This window comes from Sminthopsis crassicaudata, chromosome 1 (assembly GCF_048593235.1).
Source record: "Sminthopsis crassicaudata isolate SCR6 chromosome 1, ASM4859323v1, whole genome shotgun sequence".
NCBI classification, from domain to species: domain Eukaryota; kingdom Metazoa; phylum Chordata; class Mammalia; order Dasyuromorphia; family Dasyuridae; genus Sminthopsis; species Sminthopsis crassicaudata.
The window spans coordinates 218,499,150-218,520,011 of NC_133617.1; the positions used below are offsets into that span (position 1 = coordinate 218,499,150).

A 20,862-nucleotide genomic window follows, 5' to 3' on the forward strand; every position below is an offset into this window, starting at 1 on the left:
ATTTAAACAACTTATATAAAAAATTGTACATGGCAGAGCTGAGATTTATTTAGATCCCTGTCCTATGACTCCACATCTAACATTCCAATGGATTAACTGCCTCCATTCAGCCCAATATCTTGTAAAGAAGGAGAAATTGGGTAAGCATCAAGCACCTCAACCATTATACAGAACATTCTCATAAGTTTTTGAAAACACCTTTGGTGAGCTTCTCTTCCTTTATGTCTTTCAAGCATTAAAATAATGATCCTTGAACATATTTATATCTATTGTTATATTTATCAGGGAATTTTATCATGAGGAGTCATTAGATCTCTTTGTTGAGACTTCTGCTTTTCCAGTGAGCTTTTTGCTTTATCTTTTTGTAATCAGCAACTCATAATACTGTAGGGTCTGGTTGTCTCTTATTCTTTCAGTGAATTATTTGACCCTAAAATTGTAGTCTGTTGTGTGGAGGACTTATTTTAAGAACCTGCCTGTTCTCTTGTTTTCATCAGTGATACCCTCATTATACATGTCCATCATTTCTAAAGCTTTTGTAAAGATGGAACGGTAGTGTGAGTTTAATGTTCTCTTAATTATCTTTTGGAGGTTATTAATATGAATATTAATCATGAATGATTTTTTTTCCACATTTAAAAAAAATTTATTTCTCTGAGGTCTTATATAAAGTAATCTCAATGCTTTCAAGATTGTATTTCTTTAGCGTTGTGGTTCTTGGTATATACTTGATATGAATTCACCTATTTTCCCCAATTTTTTAAGTACTGTTTCTACTACTTTGCATAGTATATTAAAGATTGTTTCTTTACCCTTTGGCTTGTCAGTAATTGCAATAGATCTATAATTTTATCAATGTGGTTATTATAAAAATCAAATTGTAACTTTTGAAATATATTCCTTCATATGTTTTCTTGCTCATTCTTATATTGAGGATAGCTTATTTAACAACTAGGAAAGTAAGTATTTTGTTATGTATGATATGAAAATTTTGATTATTAAATTATATTTTTATTATTTTAAGGAAATTCGAAATCAGTCCCATGACTACCCTCATAAAGTGGCGAAATCTCTAGAAAATAGAAATCGAAACAGATACAGAGATGTCAGCCCATGTAAGTACTTAGGGTTTGGGGGGGAGGGGGTAAAAAGTACAATTGGACTTAGAGTGGTGGGTGAGAAGTGCAGTTAGGACTTATAAATAGTTAAATGTAAATAAAGAACTAAAGCACCAGTGCTAATGTATGTGTGATTGGAAAAAATTATCTGAAATGGATCAATGGAATATATTGGGTATGCAATGCACAGTATGAAACGATCAAAGTAAGCTAATGTTTGATAAGCATAAAAATTACAACTAAGAATTCACATTTGACAAAACTGCTGAGAAAACTAGAAAATAGTTTGGCAGAAACTAGATATAAACCAACATCTCATATCATATACCTAAAGTCATAATGGGTACGTGATTTACATAGAAAGGGTGATTAGGAGAGCTTGGAATATTTTATCTGTCAGATCTATGGATAAGGGAAAAATTTATGACCAAACAAAAGATAGAGAGTATTATAGGATATAAAATGGGTAATTTTGATTACATTAAAATTTCAAAAAAAACAAAAACAAAACAAAACTTGAGGGAATTGTTTATGGCCACTGTCTCTGATAGAGGTCTCAATTTTCAATTATATAGAGAAAATTGAGTCAAATTTATAAGAATACAATTCCATTTACCAATTAATAAATGGTCAGAGTATATGAACAGGTTTTTCTTTTTTAAAACAATCTCTCTTTGGAATACAGATCTACTAAATGGTATTGTCGGATAAAAGAAAAAGGACCCACTTGCACAAAAATATTTGTAGCAGCTTTTTTTTTGGTGGCAAATTATTGAATATTGAAGGGATGTCTATCATTGGGGGAATGATTGAACAAGTTGTGGTGTATGATTAGAATTGTGATACTGTTGTGCAATAAGAAATGATGAGCAGGATGCTTTCAGAAAAACTTAGAAAAATAACATGAATATGGAAAACATTTTACATGACTGCACATGTCTGATCAGTATATGTATAACCATAAAACACACACACACATATATATATATATATATCTTGGCTGTAAATGTTTAACCCAAATCAAATTGTTTGCCTTCTCAATGAAGGTAGCAGGGAAGAAGGAAGAGAATTTGGAACTATAATTTTAAAAATGAATGTTTAAAATTGTTTTTACATCTAATTGGAGGGATTATCATCAAAATATTCAAAACTAGAAGGAAAAAAAAAACTACTTGAAGTAACAGTTAATTTTGAAGTGATTTTAGCAGAAAATTTTAGCTCTTCTTCCTTGAATTAATTTATCCTAATTGAGACTGCTTCTTTTAATAGATACACTTAGGCTTTTTTATATGGTCCCAATTGTAGAAAGTTTTTATCGATGAAAACTCATATTTTCATTTGTTTAGAGTGGCATTTTTGTTTTTCCTTCATTATAGAGCATTGTGCTTCTTAACCAATATTAAAAGATTTCATTCCAGATGAACCAATTAGTTTTATACCTTGTTCCATGACCACAAAAAATATATAAAAAGAACAGACTAAGAAGAATGTATTATGAAAATTATTGAGCCAAAAAAAGCAAGATGTATATAATAAAAGTTGTAACAAATACTAAAGCAAAACAAATGCCTCACATTCTTTTACAAAACCAAATATTCTGTATATTAATCTATCATTTCTCTTTGGAGATTAGATGGGCATTTTTCTTCATTGGTTCATTGGAATGATAGTGGTTAGTGATTGTATGAATTAGAGTTCTTAAAGTCTTTCAAAATTGTTTATTTTTACGATGTTAACATTATAAATTTGTTCTCCTGGTTCTGCTTCTTCATTTTGTTTCAGTCCTTACAAGTCTTCCTTGATTTCCCTGAAACTATCTCTTTCATTATTTCTTTCAGCAGAATAGAATTGAATTTAGTTTTATATTATAATTTTTTCAATCACTATCCTAGATGATCAACAGTCTGTTAGTTTTTAGTTTTTTGACACTTTAAAAAAAAAAAGATTTGCTATAAATATCTTTGTATATATAGGATCTTTTAAAAAATCTCTTTGGGGCTGTAAGCCTAGCATGGCTATTCCTAGGTCAAAGGATATGCACAATTCGGTGACTTTGGGAGGTTAATTCCAGACTGCTTTTTAAAATGTCTAGAATAATTCATAGCATAACGGACAGCATATCCCTTTCAACATTTGTCTTTTTTTTTTTTTTTTTGAAACCATGCTTTTTCATTGTAATGTTTCAACATTGATTTTTGATTGTTAGTTTTTCATTTTATATTGTTGTAGTCATTGTGTATATTGTTTTTTATTCTAGTTACTTTATTCTGCATCAGTTTATGTAAATCTTTCGATGCTTATATGTATTGATCATATTCATCATTTCTTATACTCTCTTATAGGAGTGTTTTTTCATGTGCCAAGAGAACTTGGATTTCTTTATGTGAGAACTTTATCTTCATATCATTTGAGATTAGTAAATGGTTCTTACTCTTATAAATTTGAATCAGTTCTTTATGTACCTTGAAAGTGAGAATTTTATTAAAGAAATTCCTGAAAGGTTTTTTTTTTCTTCTAATTGTATTTGTAACTTCCATTTTTAAAAATACATAATGCATTTAACACATTAGTTCAAAGCTTTTTGTTTGTCTTTTCTCTCTGTTTCCTTTTGTTCTTCTCAGCTTATTTTTTACCTTCTTCAGTTAGTCTTTTCTTTTGTGGCATCTCACAGAAGCAAAACAAATTAACACACTGATCCTGTAAGAAAATAAATATCTTATTTTGTACCTTTAGTCTATTGTTAGGAGGTGGATAGTATGCTTCATTATAGGGTCTCTAGAGTTGTGGTGGGTCATTGGGTTTATCACTCTTCTTTCAGAGTCATTCTTTTTTGAATTAACATGTTAAAAATAGTTTTTAGTAGTCATTTTTATAAGATTTTGTTTCAAAAAATTTTATGGGTATTAATCTTTCCTAGGAAGTTTTTTCTCTAAATTGCTTGACCATGATTTTGGATTATTCTCTCAAGTGAGTGATGAAATAACCTTTAATGAAATGGGTATTTACAACTTTTTCTTTTTAAAATATGAACTTATACCGAAATAGAAATATTCCAGTACTCAAAGGAAAAAAGAACATGAAACAAAGACCTAGCAACAATTTATTTGTTAAGCGTACTACAAAAAGATCTGAATATAGAGATGGAAGGCTTACATTGTTAATATTGTATATATTGCCTGTATTTATTCTCTAATAGGGAATTTGCATTGCTCAAAGGAAGGATGGTACAATTTATAAAAATTCTATGAAACAACTATATACATAATCATGTTATAAGAAAAGTCATAGAAACAACAAGCAATGCACTATGAAATGAGTTATGGCAGCCATAGTTTTAAAAATCTTACAACACTTCATTCCTTAAAAAAAAAAAAAAAAAAGCCTTATTTGAATGTCTCATTCCTACATACTCTTGCCCTCTATCTTCATTCAGCAAGCATTTTATAAGAATCAACTACATTCTGGGGCTTGCACATGATACTAACTGAAGATAAGAATTGGGGGTAAAACAATCCTTGCTCTCAAGGATCTTAGATTTTATGGGGGGAAACACATAATCACATATAGGTAAACACAGAATAATGTAATGTCCAGGAGAGGAAGCTGCTCTGTTAATAGTTGAACAGGGTCTCTAGAAAATAGTGGAAAAATAGGGAAGAATATAAGGGAAAGTGTCAGTGTTGGAAAGAGTGATAGAGATTTGACGTTAAAAAAGTGGTCCAAAATCAGGTTGGACAACATTTTAATTTTGTGCTGACAAACATTGAAAATAAAGGTACATTTCATTTCATTTTCACAACAACTCTGTGAGGTAGGTGTTTTCATCTCCATTTACAGATGATCTCTTCCAGCGTTAAAGCAATAATCCCATGAGAAACTGAACTATAGATAGATAAGACAACCAATGATCACATAGCTAGTTGAGTTTGAATCCATTTCTTCTTGACTTACATCAAAAAAAGTTTTGTCTTTGTATTTCTAGGTTACACAGTGAAAGCACTAATAATTATTGACTGATTCATTTATGTATATGGGTATGCTATCCCTCCACTGTAGAAGATAAGGTCCTGTAAAGAGGTACTGTTCTTTGTTTTGGGTTCTGAATCTAGAGTACTTGTTTAGTACATGCTTATTGGGTTGTACTATATTAGATTGAGAGGAAAGAAATACAAATTGAAGTTATTAACCTGGTGACAGGAAGGATCATAGCAACCTTGAGAGAAACAGGGAAGTTTGGAAGAGGGGCAGATTTATGAGAGAAGATAACTTTTTCTTATTAGGAGTTAAAACAGAGAGATCGACTGGACACAGATTTAGGAATCAACCACATAAAAATGATAATTGAAGCCTCAGGAGCAAATCAGGAGGAAAGTGTATGTAAAGAGATGAGCTCAGGACAGAGTCTTAGGAACTATTCACATTAGATGAACAGGGAATAGTAATCCCTCAGTGGAGAGTGAGAAGAAACAGATAGGAAGAGAACTTGGAGAAAATAATAAATCAAAAAATCAAAAATTGATTATTTATTAAATCAATAAGTTTAACATAGGGCAGCTATATGGTGCAGGGGATAAAGTACCAGCCCCGGAGTCAGGAGAACCTGAGTTCCAGACACTTTATACTTTCTAGGTCTGTGACCCTGGGTAAGGCACTTAACCCCAATTGTCTCATAAAAAGGGGGGAAAAAAGATTACAAAAATAAGCATTTAATGTGAGTAATGTCATAGGAACTAAAAGAAAAGCTTCCAGAAATATATTCAAATAGAGACTGAGGCATATGATATAAATTCAATTATTGTGTCTTAAGGTCAAATTAAATTTCTTTTAAAATACTTTTAATTCCTTAAAATGGTATGTAATTATGTAGTATTTTATTTCAGTTTAACAAATACTTCTCCCAGTTTCCTTCCCATGAAAAAAAAAAATCATATTCAAAAGCTATATCAAACAACTCAGCCTTTTTTGGCCCAGTAAAACAGCTATGAAATATGAGTGTTTAATCTTTATTTTATCTTGGCCTTCAAGCTCTATTTGTAAGTGTAAATCCTTTTCAACTTCTAAAAGTAGAAGAGAAAATAAGTATATTTTATAATGGGCATCAAACTGAGTGAAATTACCAAAGGAAGTAAAAGAACTTGATTTTGACTATTGAAAGAGGAAACTAATCTGTCTTGTCAGCTGAGTTCAAGTCTAAAACTAGTCATTTCTTGACAAAAGGAACCATTTCTCAGAAAATCTAATGTTGTGGGGGATGGATTTCAGAAGTTTGTTTTATTTTTAAACAATCTGCAACTTGAGGGTTAGTAATAAAGCATGTTTCTTTATGGTACTTACTATTAGTACTTTTAAAAACCTTAGTGACAAAAGTTTTTTAAGTATTTGTCATTTAGAAAAGTTGTTACTTCTATGACTGATGTTACTAGTTGTTGAAATCAGGCTTCCTGTGGAAGTGTGGTTTGGGTTGTTTTTGTGATATGTAAAGCAATAGAGTTTGAACCACCATTTCTATTGATTGCATTTTTCTCTGTTCACAATCTTTTTTGAAAAGAAAATTAGAGATGCTAATATAATGATAAGCAAATATTCTATTTATGTAAAAGTCTATTCATTTTACAGAGAATTGGGAGACCCTGTCATGTTAATTCCCCGTTGAGTTGCAAAGGCCAAAGACAGATTAAAGTGTGGAACAGAAAGCATTTTTTGGTTGCTCTTGTTTACAAATTAAAACTTACTTTGGAATTTATTGATAGGACAGTTGGTACACTGTAGGTAGATTATTAAGAGAGGAATTGATGTAGGGCCAGAGAGAGGACTGTGGGAACTGAATGTGGATCACAACATAGTATTTTTATCTTTTTTGTTGTTTGCTTGTATTTTGTTTTCTTTCTCAATTTTTTCCTTTTTTGATCTGATTTTTATTATGCAGCATAATAATTATGGAAATATTAACAGATTGGATTACTTGCTGTCTAGGAGGGAGGAGATGAAGAGGGAGGGAAAAAATTTTTGAACACAGGGTATCACAAGAATGAATGTTGAAAATTATCTATGCATATGTTTTGAAAATAAAAAGCTTTAATTAAAAAGGGAGTATAAAAAAAGGATTTGGTATAGGAGGAATTGTAATACTCTAGATAGACAGTTTTAAAGAAAGGAGTTGGCATTTTGGAAGTAGAATTTTTAGATACTTAAAAGTGTTACTCTTATTTAATTGGATAAGTGACATTGCCCTACTTTTATTGTTAAGTCTGTGCTGGAAATCATGAATCATACACTCATCATTTTTTCAGTGTTCATTTAAAAGACTGGTAGTTTCATTTCTTTTGAAAATGGCTGTTAAATTTTGTGGTGTTGTTTAAATAAGCCAGTCATATGTTTTATGTTATGCATTATAGTTAATGTTCGTTCCTTCCCTCCCTCCCTCCAGAAAAAACTCCTTCCCACTTCCACTACTGATTTGAGTCCATTTTGATTCCTTAACTTTTGTAAATTACTCTTTTAAAGGCATTTTGCAATATCATAATATATACACTTAAATTTTTTTAAATGAAAGAAAAAATTCATTTTGATCTTTAGACACATTAATTATGAAAGCCCCCTCCATCTATTCTCCTATCCCCAAATGTTCTTCAACTAGCTAGAGATTATTCCTAGAACAGATTTGCAATTAGGGAGTAGATTCTAAATAGATCATTTTTAAAGGATTTATTTTCTCTTTTAAAAATTTGTCCTTGAACTGATGCTGAGTGAAATGAGCAGAACTAGGAGATCACTATACACTTCAACAATGATACTGTATGAGGATGTATTCTGATGGAAGTGGATATCTTCAACATAGAGAAGAGCTAATCCAATTCCAATTGATCAGTAATGGACAGAATCAGCTATACCCAGAAAAGGAACACTGGGAAATGAGTGTAAACTGTTAGCATTTTTTGTTTTTCTCCCCAAGTTATTTTTACCTTACAAATCCAATTCTTCCTTTGCAACAACAACAACAAAATTCGGTTCTGCACATATATATTGTACCTAGGCTATACTATAACATATTTAATATGCATGGGAATGCCTGCCATCTAGAGGAGGGGGTGGAGGGAAGGAGGGGAAAAATTCGGAACAGAAGGGAGTATAAGGGATAATGTGAAAAATTACTTATGCATATGTACTGTCAAAAAATGTTATAATTATAAAATTAATAAAAGAAAAAGAAAAATGTCACCTATGAAATCTTTTAAGACTGCATTTTGGATGTTCTATGAGAACACCTTTGTTAGTGATTTATATCATGTGACTATGATATAAATAAATTAAGTAAAGAAATAGTTGGAAGTAGTGAGATTAAGTTGAAATATGAATGTTTTATTTTTATAGTTTTAACTTATTAATTTAGGAGCTTTTAATTGGGGGGGAAGCATGGAAATGCTTCTCTCCCTATTTCTGAAATATAGGGAAGTCCAATTGTTCACCCATTTCATTAGTATTGGTAAATGTAAGTATATATGTACTAACTGTGTAATGTGACTGTAGTATCATTTAATTGAATTTTTCCTATTTGGAGTCTTTTACTTTGTACCAACTGAATTACGGTCACAGCTGGGCAGTTAATACTGCTTTACTTTTTGTGTTCATGTACTTTCTGTGCTTGACTCAAGGAAACAAAGTCCTTTAGTGCTGTATTTTAGCAGAGCTTTGAAATTAGAGTTTATTTGACATTATAAAAAGATATTTTCATATATTTCCTGTTATAGTGAGCTAACTTTCTGGGATGTGTGGTTTTTATTTTGTTAATTGTGTAGCTGGCTTTCTCTTTTCCAACATAATAAAGCAGTTAAAGGGTGATTAAACTGTTAAAAAAAACAATGCTTGCTGACCTCATCTTTCCGAGAACACTAGTATGTGTGATTTACTATAACAAGATCTTAGTTTTTCCTGTTGGCAAATGACATGTAATATTTACAAAGGTCTTGGGTTCAGTCCAGCAGAAACATCTCAGATAAATTGATATGTGAAAGTAAAACCCGTTAGCATTTTCTTTTCTTTGGAGGTCTTGTACCTAGAAGATTTTTAGCTTAAAAATATTTTATTTAACATAACATAGATTTGAGGACAGCCTGTTGTAAACTAGATTATAAAATTGTTGTATAAATGATTTTCTGTAGAATTAAGCTAAACCTCAATTCATTTCATTCATATTTTCACAATACCAATTTAATTGTAAATATCTGCAATTGTATTTTCAGGATTGCAGGTTATCTATTCTGTTCTTTATGTAGATATTTATAATCTGTTTTAAAGTTATCTTGAAATAACTTTGTATGTAGAATATAAATGTCTTTTAAAAGTCAATCCTCTTAAGTCTTTCTCCCTTTTGTACTTAGAAATTAAATGAAGCAAAATTTTGCCCATTCTATATCTAAATTATCCTAAACCTGGAACCAGTGAAATCTGATTTTAAGGAAATTGTATTTTACATAAAAGGGACAGCAGTTTATACCTAAATTGTAAAATATATTTATTTTTAAAATTACTTTTAAAATGTCTTTTTTAATATCTCTCTGTATTTCTCTTCCTGCTTTCCTTCAAACCATCCCATATAACGAATAACTTAAAAAAAAAAAAAAGAAGAAGAAGAAATGGGAGCAAAGAAGAAAAAATAAAAACCATTAAAAAAATATGATAATATATGAAATGTTCCACACCTATGAATCTCATTAGGCCCTTTCCCCCACCTGTGCAGAAGAAAAAAGGAGCTATCTTCACATATTTCTTCTTTAAGGCCATACTTGTATTGAACCATATTTTACACATTAAGAAACTTCTTTTTCAGTCTGTTGAATCAAAAGCAGGAATAAATCTAGATTTCTTTTATGAGAAATTATTAAGGTATTTCAAAACAAAAATATACCTTAAAGTATGCTATAAGTAAGGATAGTAGAATAAAGCTTCTCCTACAAATCAAGTCCTAACCTTCTTGTGGCCAAATTTTTTTCCAAGCAGATCAGTCATTAAGCAGAGTTCATTGCCCCAAAGTAAGCATTTTGTTTTTAATAAAGAAGGTATTTTATTGTACTACAGCATTTCTTTTTTTTTTTTTTTTAATTTAATTATTTTAAGTCACCATTAATGATTTATACAACAATAAAAACCACTAACTTGATTTTTGTTACCTTTCTAGTTATTAAAGAATTAATAAGAGGATAAATTCATAATAAAGCCATGAATATTTCTGAGGAAATATAAAATATTTTGGAATAATTTGTTTGTCATTTTGTTTTTATTTCTAGATGATCATAGTCGTGTTAAACTGCAAAATACTGAAAATGATTATATCAATGCCAGCTTTGTTGCCATAGAAGAGGCACAAAGAAATTACATCTTAACACAGGCAAGTAATATGGTGCTGAGTAATTCCATGCAAATGGAATTTTATAGATTCTTGTTTTTTGTTTTTTGTTTTTTTTCTATCTAGTGTACTCTGAAATTAAATTCAATCATGTCCATTAAATACAAGTAGATTGTGTATTCTTTTATTTATCAGCTTTGCTTTGTGGCTTGCTAAGTACGTATTCTGCTAATAATTACTTGCTCATTTGATAACTTCCATGCTTTTTGTTCTCATTTTTACATTGTCTGAAGTACTGCAAGGAATTCCTTTGAAATCCTTGTTTCAAGGAGGGGTTGAAAAGAAAGTACAAAATACTTTGGTTCATGTTCTGTATTACACAGAGAAAAGGAACTACTTGTCCATTACAAAAATTGAGTTGCTAGGAAGAATTGAAGTAAAAGGGGAAAGATCAGATAGAAGAAAATTGGATGGTGCCTTGCATTATTTTTGTGAAATGAATTTTCTGTGTATCTGATATGCCTATTCACATACAAATGCATTTTCATTTTAATTCCACTATAAATCACATTGAATTACTTAACTCAATTATTCTTTGTTAGAGTAAATCAGAATTAAACTGATATTATCTTTAGTTAATGGTTAGCTAAGTATCTGGTTTAAGAAATCTACAGTACTGATATTTAGAATAATTCTTCTCAAGTTATTAGTATTTTGAATTAAAATTGCTGTAGTTTTAGAAATTAGTCAGCAGGAGCAGCTAGGTAGTATAGTGGATAGAACACCAGCCCTGAAGTCAGGACGACCTGAGGTCAAATCTGGCCTTAAACATTTAATATTTACTAGCTATGTGATCCTGGGCAAGTCACTTACAGCAAAAAAGAAAGAAAGAAATTAAGTCATAATTTTGTCAGAAAACATTCTTTCTAACCTTGCTTTTGTATATAATAACCAAAATTAGAGTATTTAAATTACTGAATATTCACTACACAATTAGGTGGTGCCGTGAATCAAGTACTAGATTTAGATTCAGAAAGATTTGAGTTTAAATATAAATGTAAGTTTAAATAAATAAAAATTTAAAAATCACCTTTTTTTGTTTGGTGAACCTGGCTAGTTGTTTAATTTTCAGCTTCAATTTCCTAATCTGCAAAATGGAGATAAAGGCATCTATCCATATCACAGGGGTATGGTAAAGACAAAATAATATTATAAAGAACTTTTCAAGCTTAAAGTGCTATATAAATGCTAGTTATTGTTAATCTATGTTTAGTGTTTTTTATTATGGTCCTCTGCTGTAGATCATCTGTGTAGTGCACATCTTTGTAGAAAATAATTCATGTTCTCAAGGCAAGTTGCAATGGAAAAGTTATTAAAGCATTCAGTGCTACCAACTAGTAATAGCTTATAAGTTTATGTCTTTGGTAAGATAGATTGGCTTAGGAATTAATATAGTAATGTTTAAAAATTAAAATTTATCTTGGCATATTGAGTTTTTATTATTTTTGAAGAACATGTTTTAAATTTGACTTTTTAAAGACATGATTCTCATATTATTTATTAGACTAACCATGCTATTATCTCAAGTCAGACTCTTCAGAACTTTAATTGTGAAAGTGTTGGCAATAATGATATTAATAGACTATGCTAATTACCTTTGTAAACATTTTTCTATTCAAATCTAATAGTAATAATTCATATATTATATCAGGATATGTGTATATATGATGAAGTAAAAATATATATTTAAGTAATACATTTTAATAACAAATACTCAAATCCCTTCTACAAAGAAGGAAAAAAATTACAATTTTTTTCAACATTTTTCCAAGCCATAGCTTTCATTTTAATTACATATGGCTTAAATTTCATTTGTATTATTATAATTATGTATGTATGTGCTTTTCATTCCCTCCCTAAAGACATCAATGTCATAAAGAAAATTGAATTGGAAGTGTTCAGTTTCTGATACATTACTTATCACCTACATAAAACCAAGCAAATCATTTTATTTCTTTGAGCCTGTTTCCTCATTTGAGGAAATGAGAAGTGTCAAAATGAACTTAGTAGTTCTTTTCAGCTCTAGATGTCCTATTTGTCATTTTGAAAGGAGTCCAAAGTGCAGGACAATGCTAAAATTAAAGATATGAACTACTAATGATGAAATTTTAAGGAGTGGCAGAGACTCAAGCTTTGCCTTTCTACAACCTAAGGTCACATTAATAACTTCTTCACCCAGGGTCACACAACTAGGGAGTGTTAAGTGTTTGAGACCAGGTTTGAACTCACATCCTCCTGACTTCAAAGCTGTGCTTTATCCACTGTGCCACCTAGCAGCCCCACATTAATAACATCTTTGACTACTACATCACATTGTTGAGTCACTGAATTTATATTCCACCAAACACTCTAATCTTTCAACTTCTCTCCCTTCGTGTTTCCTCCCTTTTTTATATGAAATTTGCTCGGGGCTAAACTTGACATTTATCACTATTAAATTTCATCTTCTTAGAATTTAGCTCAGTGCTTTTAGCCTGTCAGGCATTTTTGAATCTTGACTCCATTATCCAGTGTATTAGCTATCCTTTCCAGTTTTGTGTCATCTGCAAACTTGATCACCATAGCATCTCTATACTTTTATTTACATCATTGATGAAAATGTTAAATACCACTGGGCCTTGTTCACAACCCTGGATTACTACATATTAGAGATTTCCTGTCATTTTGACTTTGGACCATTAACAACTACTCTTTCAAAATGATGCTACAACTAATTCTAAATCTCATTTTCATTGTCTAAAACAGCTTTGCTAAATCTGGGTAAATTATATTCATAGCTTTCTTCTCCTACTTTAGTAATCCTTATCAAAAAGTAAATTATAATTTGGCATGACGTGTTCTTTAATTCTAAATTAATTTCTTAGAACTTCTAGGAATGGAAGAAAGTTGTACATGAAACTTGAGTACATCTTGCTTTTTCTTTTAACTATATAATGAACTTTCCTTTTTTTTTTTTTTTTTTTTTTTTTCTCCTCCCTTAAGCAATTGGGGTTAAGTGACTTGTCCAGGATCACACAGCTAGGAAGTATTAAGTGTCTGTGGCCAGATTTAAAGCTCAGGTCCTCCGGATTTCAGGGCTGGTGCTCTATCCACTGCACCACTTAGCTGCCTCTAGCACATTACTTTCTTTTTTTTTTTTTCCTTTTTTTTTTTTTTTTTTTTTTTATTATTATAGACTTTTATTTAGCAGATATATGAATGGGTAATTTTACAGCATTGACAATTGCCAAACCTTTTGTTCCAACTTTTCCCCTTCTTCCCCCCACCCCTTCCCCCAGATGGTAGGTTGACCAATATATGTTAAATATGTTAAAGTATAAATTAAAATATGTATACATGTCCAAACAGTTATTTTGCTGTACAAAAAAGAGTCAGACTTTGAATAGTGTACAATTAACCTATGAAGGAAATCAAAAGTGCAGGCAGTCAAAAATAGAGGGATTGGGAATTCTATATAGTGGTTCATAGTCATCTCCCAGAGTTCTTTTGCTGGGTGTAGCTGGTTCAGTTCATTACTGCTCTATTGAAGCTGATTTGGTTCATCTCATTGTTGAAGATGGCCACATCCATCAGAATACATCCTCATACAGTATCATTGTTGAAGTATATATAATTATCTCCTGGTCCTGCTCATTTCATTCAGCATCAGTTCATGTAAGTCTCTTCAGGCCTGTCTGAAATCATCCTGTTAGTCATTTCTTACAACAATAATATTCCATAATATTCATATACTATAATTTATTCACCCATTCTCCAATTGATAGGCATCCACTCAGTTTCCAGTTTCTGGCCACTACAAAGAGGGCTGCCACAAACATTCTTGCATATACAGGTCTCTTTCCCTTCTTTAAAATGTTTTTGGGATATAAGCCGAGTAGTCACACTTCTGGATCAAAGGGTATGCACAGTTTGATAACTTTTTGAGCATAGTTCCAAATTGCTCTCCAGAATGGCTGGTAGCACATCACTTTCAAAGGTGTCGGTGTTGATTTCTGACCTTCTATGTTCAATGATTTCAAATATTTCTTTTCTGTTTTCTTTCTTCTTTTTTACAACTTTATTACTGTCTCCCTTCCTTAATGCAGTGGAAAAGAGAGAAAGAAAAACAAAACCCTTGGAACAAATTTACAGAATTAAGCAAAACAAATTTCCTGGTTAGGTCTGTCTGAAAATGTCATGAGTAGATTCCTTCAGCATCCTATGACTTTCTTGATGAAACCATACTAACTTTTGTAAATCACTTTATAACCAAATTTTTACTTTTTTTAACAAAAAATACTTTATAACCTTTAAAGAAAATCTAAATTTTTCTTAGAAAAATTTTACTGGGCTTAATAACCTATAGTTTGCAGGATTTGTTCTCTTCCCTTTTTTGAAAATAAAGACCTTTGTTCAATCTTGTGATTACTCCCGTTTTCCATGCTTTTGCAAACATCATTAACAAGAACTCATCAATTGCATCTATTAATTTTTCAGCACTAAAAGATAGTTTATATGAACCAAGTGACTTGTTCATTAAGAATAGCTAGGTATTCTCTTATTGTCATCATACTATTTTGGCTATCAGCTACCTGCTATATGTTTTTGTTCTGCCATTTCATAGTAAAGACCATTTATCCTTTACTGAAAAAATAGAAACAAAATAAAGATTTCATTAGCCCATTCCCTAAGATTTTAGCTCTTCTTTGATCTTTTTTCTTTCCACATGACTAAAAATTCATCCTTTTTTGTTTTCTTTAGCCTTTATCATCAGCTTCAGCCAGTGCTCATTATTTCTGATAACAATAATTTTGCAGAATTGTGACCAATTCTCTCTCTCTCTTTTTTTTTTAATTAAAGTTTTTTTTTTATTTTTCAAAACATATGCATGGGCAATTTCTCCATTCAGCATATTTTAATCACTCCAGTGTGGAGGCTGTAGAAAGCACAGTATGTTTTGTCACTCCAACTTGGGGGCTCTAGAAAGCAGGACACAACACCTTACTCCCTCCCCTAGATGGCAACTAGTCCAATGTATGTTAAACATGTTAGAAATATATGTTAAATCCAATATATTCATATATATTTATACAGTTATCATGCTGCACAAGAAGAATCAAATAAAACCAGTAAAAAAGAGAGAAGCAAAATAAAATGCAAGCAAACAGCAACAGAAAGAGTGAAAATGCTGTGTTGTGCTCCACACTTAGTTCCCATAGTTCTCTCTCTGGGTATAAATGGCTCTCTTCCTCACTGAGCAATTGGAGCTAGTTTGAATCATCTTGTTGTTGAAGAGCACATTGTGACCCACTCTTAAAGTTACCTTCTGTATCTGGCTTTATTTCCATTCTCTGTACATTTCTTTTTAAAATTTAAAATTTTGATGAGTTCCCTGTGTGGATTTACCTATGTCTCTTCAGATAAATGACATTTTTCCTCTTCATTGAAGTTGTTTTCTTTTGTCTTCAGAATTTTGTTTTTGAGCATCTCCCATCCCATCCCTTCTGAGCTGAATTCTGCTGAAAAATTTTTAGTCCATGGCATTTTACCTTTTTTTCTGAACCTTTAAAATCTATTTCTATAAATCTACGTGGCATGTCAGATTATGCCTCAGATTTTCTTCCCTCTGTCTGAAACTCTGGAATGGAGTGATTATTTCCCTCCAACGATTCCTTTTATTTCCACGCCAGAAAAAAGTTCCTCCTTTGGAGAATCCCATACTGTGGATCCCATAATGAGAGCTATATTAGAATTTCTCCCCTTTTATTCATCTATTTTTTGAATGAAGAGGAATCTTAGTTATCATTTAGAGTATTCAAGAAGTTATTCTGCTTCACTTTTGGTTAAAAAAAAAAGAAAAGAAAAAGAAAGAAAAGAAAAGAAAAAATGCAACTCCAGATGTCTGAATAATTGAGATCCCTCACCTCATGTCTGTGTGCTATGACATGCCTGTGTGCCAAACTCCATTACTCACACTTATTTCCTTTTTTTTCTTTCAGACTTCTGTATTTTACTCCTATGACAAAATATCTTCATTTTGCCTTTCCTTTAACCTTTACCCAAATATTCTCTATCTTCTTTTCTTCCCACTTAGGTTCCTGGATTTCTTCATATACATATGCCATCTTAATATGCAGTACTATCCTACCTATCTATCTCTTTTACTTATGCTATTTCTTTTGAATAAGATTATTCAGCTATTGTTATCTATTAACAGAAAATCTGTAGCATACCAGATTTTTACAAAGATACTGGCTGAAAGTTTTAAGTAAGTTATAAACCTATTTCCAAAATTAATGTATTGTATAGCAACATCATCTTCTATAGGTTTCCATTCATTATGTAAATAATTATTGTGGAAAGCTTAAAATCTGATGCTATAATTAAAAAGAAATTGTCTGGTTTTTTCAGGATTTGGACCAACATAGAAGTTCTTACTCTGTTCCCCTGAATTTGTTCTTTTATTGTTTTGATAACTGTATTTCAGCATAATTGGTTTCATTTATAATCATGTATTTTATTTTATGCATTTAAAAATATTTTTTGAGAAAGGATTCATACTTTAACCAGGGCAGTCCATGATACAAGTAATATTAAAAGTTTTACACTAAAATCATAAAGACTTTGAAGCCTGGAGTATGAGGCCTTAAAGATCATTAAATTCCACACCCATGTTTCATAGAAAATTGTGGCATTAGGGGATAGTTTTTTATTGAAGAGTCATAACTAAATTGTTGATACTAGAATCCAGGGCTTTTTTGAATCCAGTTTTCACTGTAGCATAATCCTTCTTAGTTAAAAACACCACTAAATACAATAAAGTCTTATCTTACATTTGCAATTTTTGACCTTTGGGGGCAGCTAGGTAGTGCAGTGGAAAGAGCACCAGCCTTGAATTCAGGAGGACCCAAGTTCAAATCTGGTCTTAAGACACTTAACACTTCCTAGCTGTGTGACCCTGGGCAAGTCACTTAACCCCACCCTCAAGGGGAAAAAAAATTTTTGATCTTTGCCCATTTGTATAGCTATCAAGGTGGGGGGAAACAAGAGTGTAAGGATACCTCAACTCTTCTGTTAGGATAAATTCATAGAGCATTTATTGAGCACTTGCTATCTGCCACAATACTGTGCTAAAATGTATGCAGTACAAAGAAAAGCAAAAATAGACCCTACCCTCAAGGAGCCCACAATTTAGTGGGAAAGATAACATACAAACAATTTTGAACAAGCCTAATATATACAGAATCAATTGGAGTGCATCTCATACAGAAGACATAGTTATTGAGGAGGAATGATAAAGGCTTCTTACAGAAGAGCCTCTAACAGTTGAAGGAAGATAGGAAAAGACAGGTAATGCCACACTTGAAAGAGATAGCAGTGAAAATGTCTAGAGATGCAGTGTTTCTTTCAAGGAATGGCAAGAAGGTCAGTAAATAGTAGAATATGTAGAAGGGGGGAATAAGCTGTAAGAATACTGGAAAGAAAAGAAGTTTCTATTGTATGTGTATTTTACAGATTAATGTTTTTTATAATAAACTTGAGAAGCTTGGAGATATTTTCATAATCTTCTCTTATTCTGAATATCATTTGTCTTTCAATCCAGATTTAATATCTGAATTTTTTATTATCTATATAATCATAGCTTTCTTTTTATGCCAGATAGATACATACTAAAAGTAGCATACTTTCAATTATTAAGCTGAACTTGATTCAAAACAAGTCTTTATATTGCATTCACTTTGTTTTACTACATTTTTTATACCGTTTCTTTTTTATTTCTACAGGGTCCACTTCCTAATACTTGTTGTCATTTTTGGTTAATGGTATGGCAACAAAAGTCCAAAGCAATTGTTATGTTAAACCGAATTGTGGAGAAAGATTCAGTAAGTAACATTTATAATTTAATATAGCTACTTTATACATTGTTATCATAAGTACTATCCCGAGTTGCTTTGGATGTATCTGCTTGCTAGTTAGCTGTCTCTAATTGCTTACGGATAGTGATTAGGAGCTTTTCAATAAGAAGAACTAATATATCTTTTTCTTTTGACACCCTAAATTTTTAAATAACAGATACAGACCATTAATTAACCTCATAGGTTTAAATATAATATACTAAGTAATAATGAGTAGTAATACATACTTAGCTCATAGCTTTAAAGAGCTTAAAATTCCTGGGGCTTGATTTTAGTCCTTTATTGTCTAAGTGTTAGGAAATTTATGATTGATTTTGTAAAGTGACTGTTGCTCTGTATAAATTATTAATGGCTCTTAGTTGATGGCTTTTAAAAGTTAGGCTTTTAGATAAGTAGCAAATAGACTATATTTAAATATAATCCAATTTCATTACTATCAAATACTTGGAGCTAACAGGTTTTAAAAAAAAAAATTACTTTTCTACATTCTTGGGTATGTGATATAATAAGGAATTGTCACTTTTTGTCAGTAAATCTACTTATCGCTTTTTGGGGGAGGGGATAGTCTGAAATGTACTGCAAAGACTCTTGGGTTTTATGATTTTCAATATAAGATAGGAAAAGAGTGTTCAACAAATGTTCAATAGATTTCAGGTTTTTGTTTAGAAACTAAATGTTAAAATAATATTAACAAAGTTTAATTGTTGAGATTATGATTAGAAAGCTTGATTACATTGAACAAAAACTTAAGATAATGAATCATGTTGAAAGTCTTTTCGGGATAACCATTGATGGTTAAAATTAAGTTAACAAATCTCAGTATTTTAATATGTTGGACCCTGAGCTTATATAGTTCATATATAATAGTAATTCTTTGAGAATTGACCAGAAAATGTAATATGATGTTGCCTTCTTTCCAGAGCATAAGTTAGAGCAAGGGGTTTTCCTCTTCAGAAAAAGAGATATTCAGAGCAGCACAGTATTTATATTTACAAGCATTAGGTAAAAACTAGAGTAGTTCTGGGAGTGTTTAGCCATGTTTTTCATCTAGAAGGCTGTGACATTATTCATTAAAAGCAGAAATTTCTAAGATAACTAGATTGTTCTTTTTTAGGACATATGAAAGTAAAAAAAATTTTGATTATTGAGTCAAAAGCATATTTAGATAGTTGCCAAACTCTTAGTCTGTTTACGTAAAAATAAATTGTTTTGCACATGTTTAACTTATATTGGATAACTTGCCATCTAAGGTAGGGGATTAAGGGAAGGAAGGGAGAAAAATAAATAAATACAAGGTTTTACAAGAGCAAATGTAGGAAGCTGCATATGTTTTGAAAAAAAGCTTTTTAAAAACTTTTTAAAGAAAAAAAATTTTTCTGTCAAAATATAGTTTCTTTTATCTCACTTTTCTTACATCTTCCTTTTACTCTTGTTGCAGTTGACACACTTACAATGTAAAAATGCAAGTTAAACCACATCAAGCATAGGTTTTTGTTTTTTCTTTTTAATCCTAAATTATTTCTCATGAGCAGCATAAAAATCTAGAAGGATATAGAACAAAATCAGGAATAAGTTTTTAGACCTATTCTGGGTACTTTAAAAATAAAGCCTTTTCAATATAGTATTATAACTACCTTCCCCATCTAGAATCTGTTAAATTTATAAACATAAAAAGCAAAAACTTAAATAATATTAAAAATGTCAGCCATCATGATTTCGTGGATCACAAATAGTTTAACAATTTATCATTATTTTGCTTTTTCAAGATAAAATGTGAGGATTCTTATTCGAAAGAAAATTTCATTATCTTGAAAAGCAGTACATTTTAATAGCAATATTACTTGTTCTGCATGTGGCTTTCAAATGACTCCTCTTAAATACAGTAATGACATTGGTTTTTTGTTTGGGTCTGTATTTTGAAAATAGGCTCTCTTCTCTTAAAATGATTTTTTAAACATATTTTTTAATTTAGGTAAAATGTGCACAATATTGGCCAACTAAAGAAGACCAAGTGATGCTGTTTGAAGAGACAGGATTCTGTGTGAGGCTAGTGTCAGAAGATGTCAAATCATATTATACAGTACACCTACTAAAATTAGAAAATATTCACGTAAGACTCTTCACCCTTCCTCCCATAATATTTATTTATTCTGTCATAAGTTTTTATTGCAGTGTTTTTGAATTATGATTGGATATCTTCTTATACCATGTGTTATTTTTTGCCTTTGTTATTATGTATGGTATCTTCAAATTGGGTAGAAACATAAGCTAAGCTTTGAGAGTGCTAAATGGATTTTTTTTTTTTTTTTTTGAGGTGAAAGTTTTCAAATCTGAAATATTTTTGGCAATAATAGTAACAAACTATTCATGAATGTAACAAAACAATTGTTTATAAATAAAGGTATTCTCTACCATGTGATTCTTTATCATACTTATAGATTAACTA

General features: G+C 30.8%; 1 protein-coding gene across 4 annotated transcripts in view; it reads left to right on the forward strand.

Moving 5' to 3' along the window:
* The window catches only part of PTPN2 (protein tyrosine phosphatase non-receptor type 2), a 93,219-nt gene that overhangs the window by 23,672 nt on the left and 48,685 nt on the right, over positions 1-20,862 (forward strand). For all 4 annotated transcript variants that reach the window (XM_074274612.1, XM_074274613.1, XM_074274611.1 and 1 more), the window contains exons 2-5: positions 1,025-1,115; positions 10,403-10,503; positions 18,285-18,383; positions 20,389-20,526. In XM_074274612.1, coding sequence (XP_074130713.1) covers positions 1,025-1,115; positions 10,403-10,503; positions 18,285-18,383; positions 20,389-20,526 — 429 coding nt within the window. The remainder of the gene's footprint in view (positions 1-1,024; positions 1,116-10,402; positions 10,504-18,284; positions 18,384-20,388; positions 20,527-20,862) is intronic.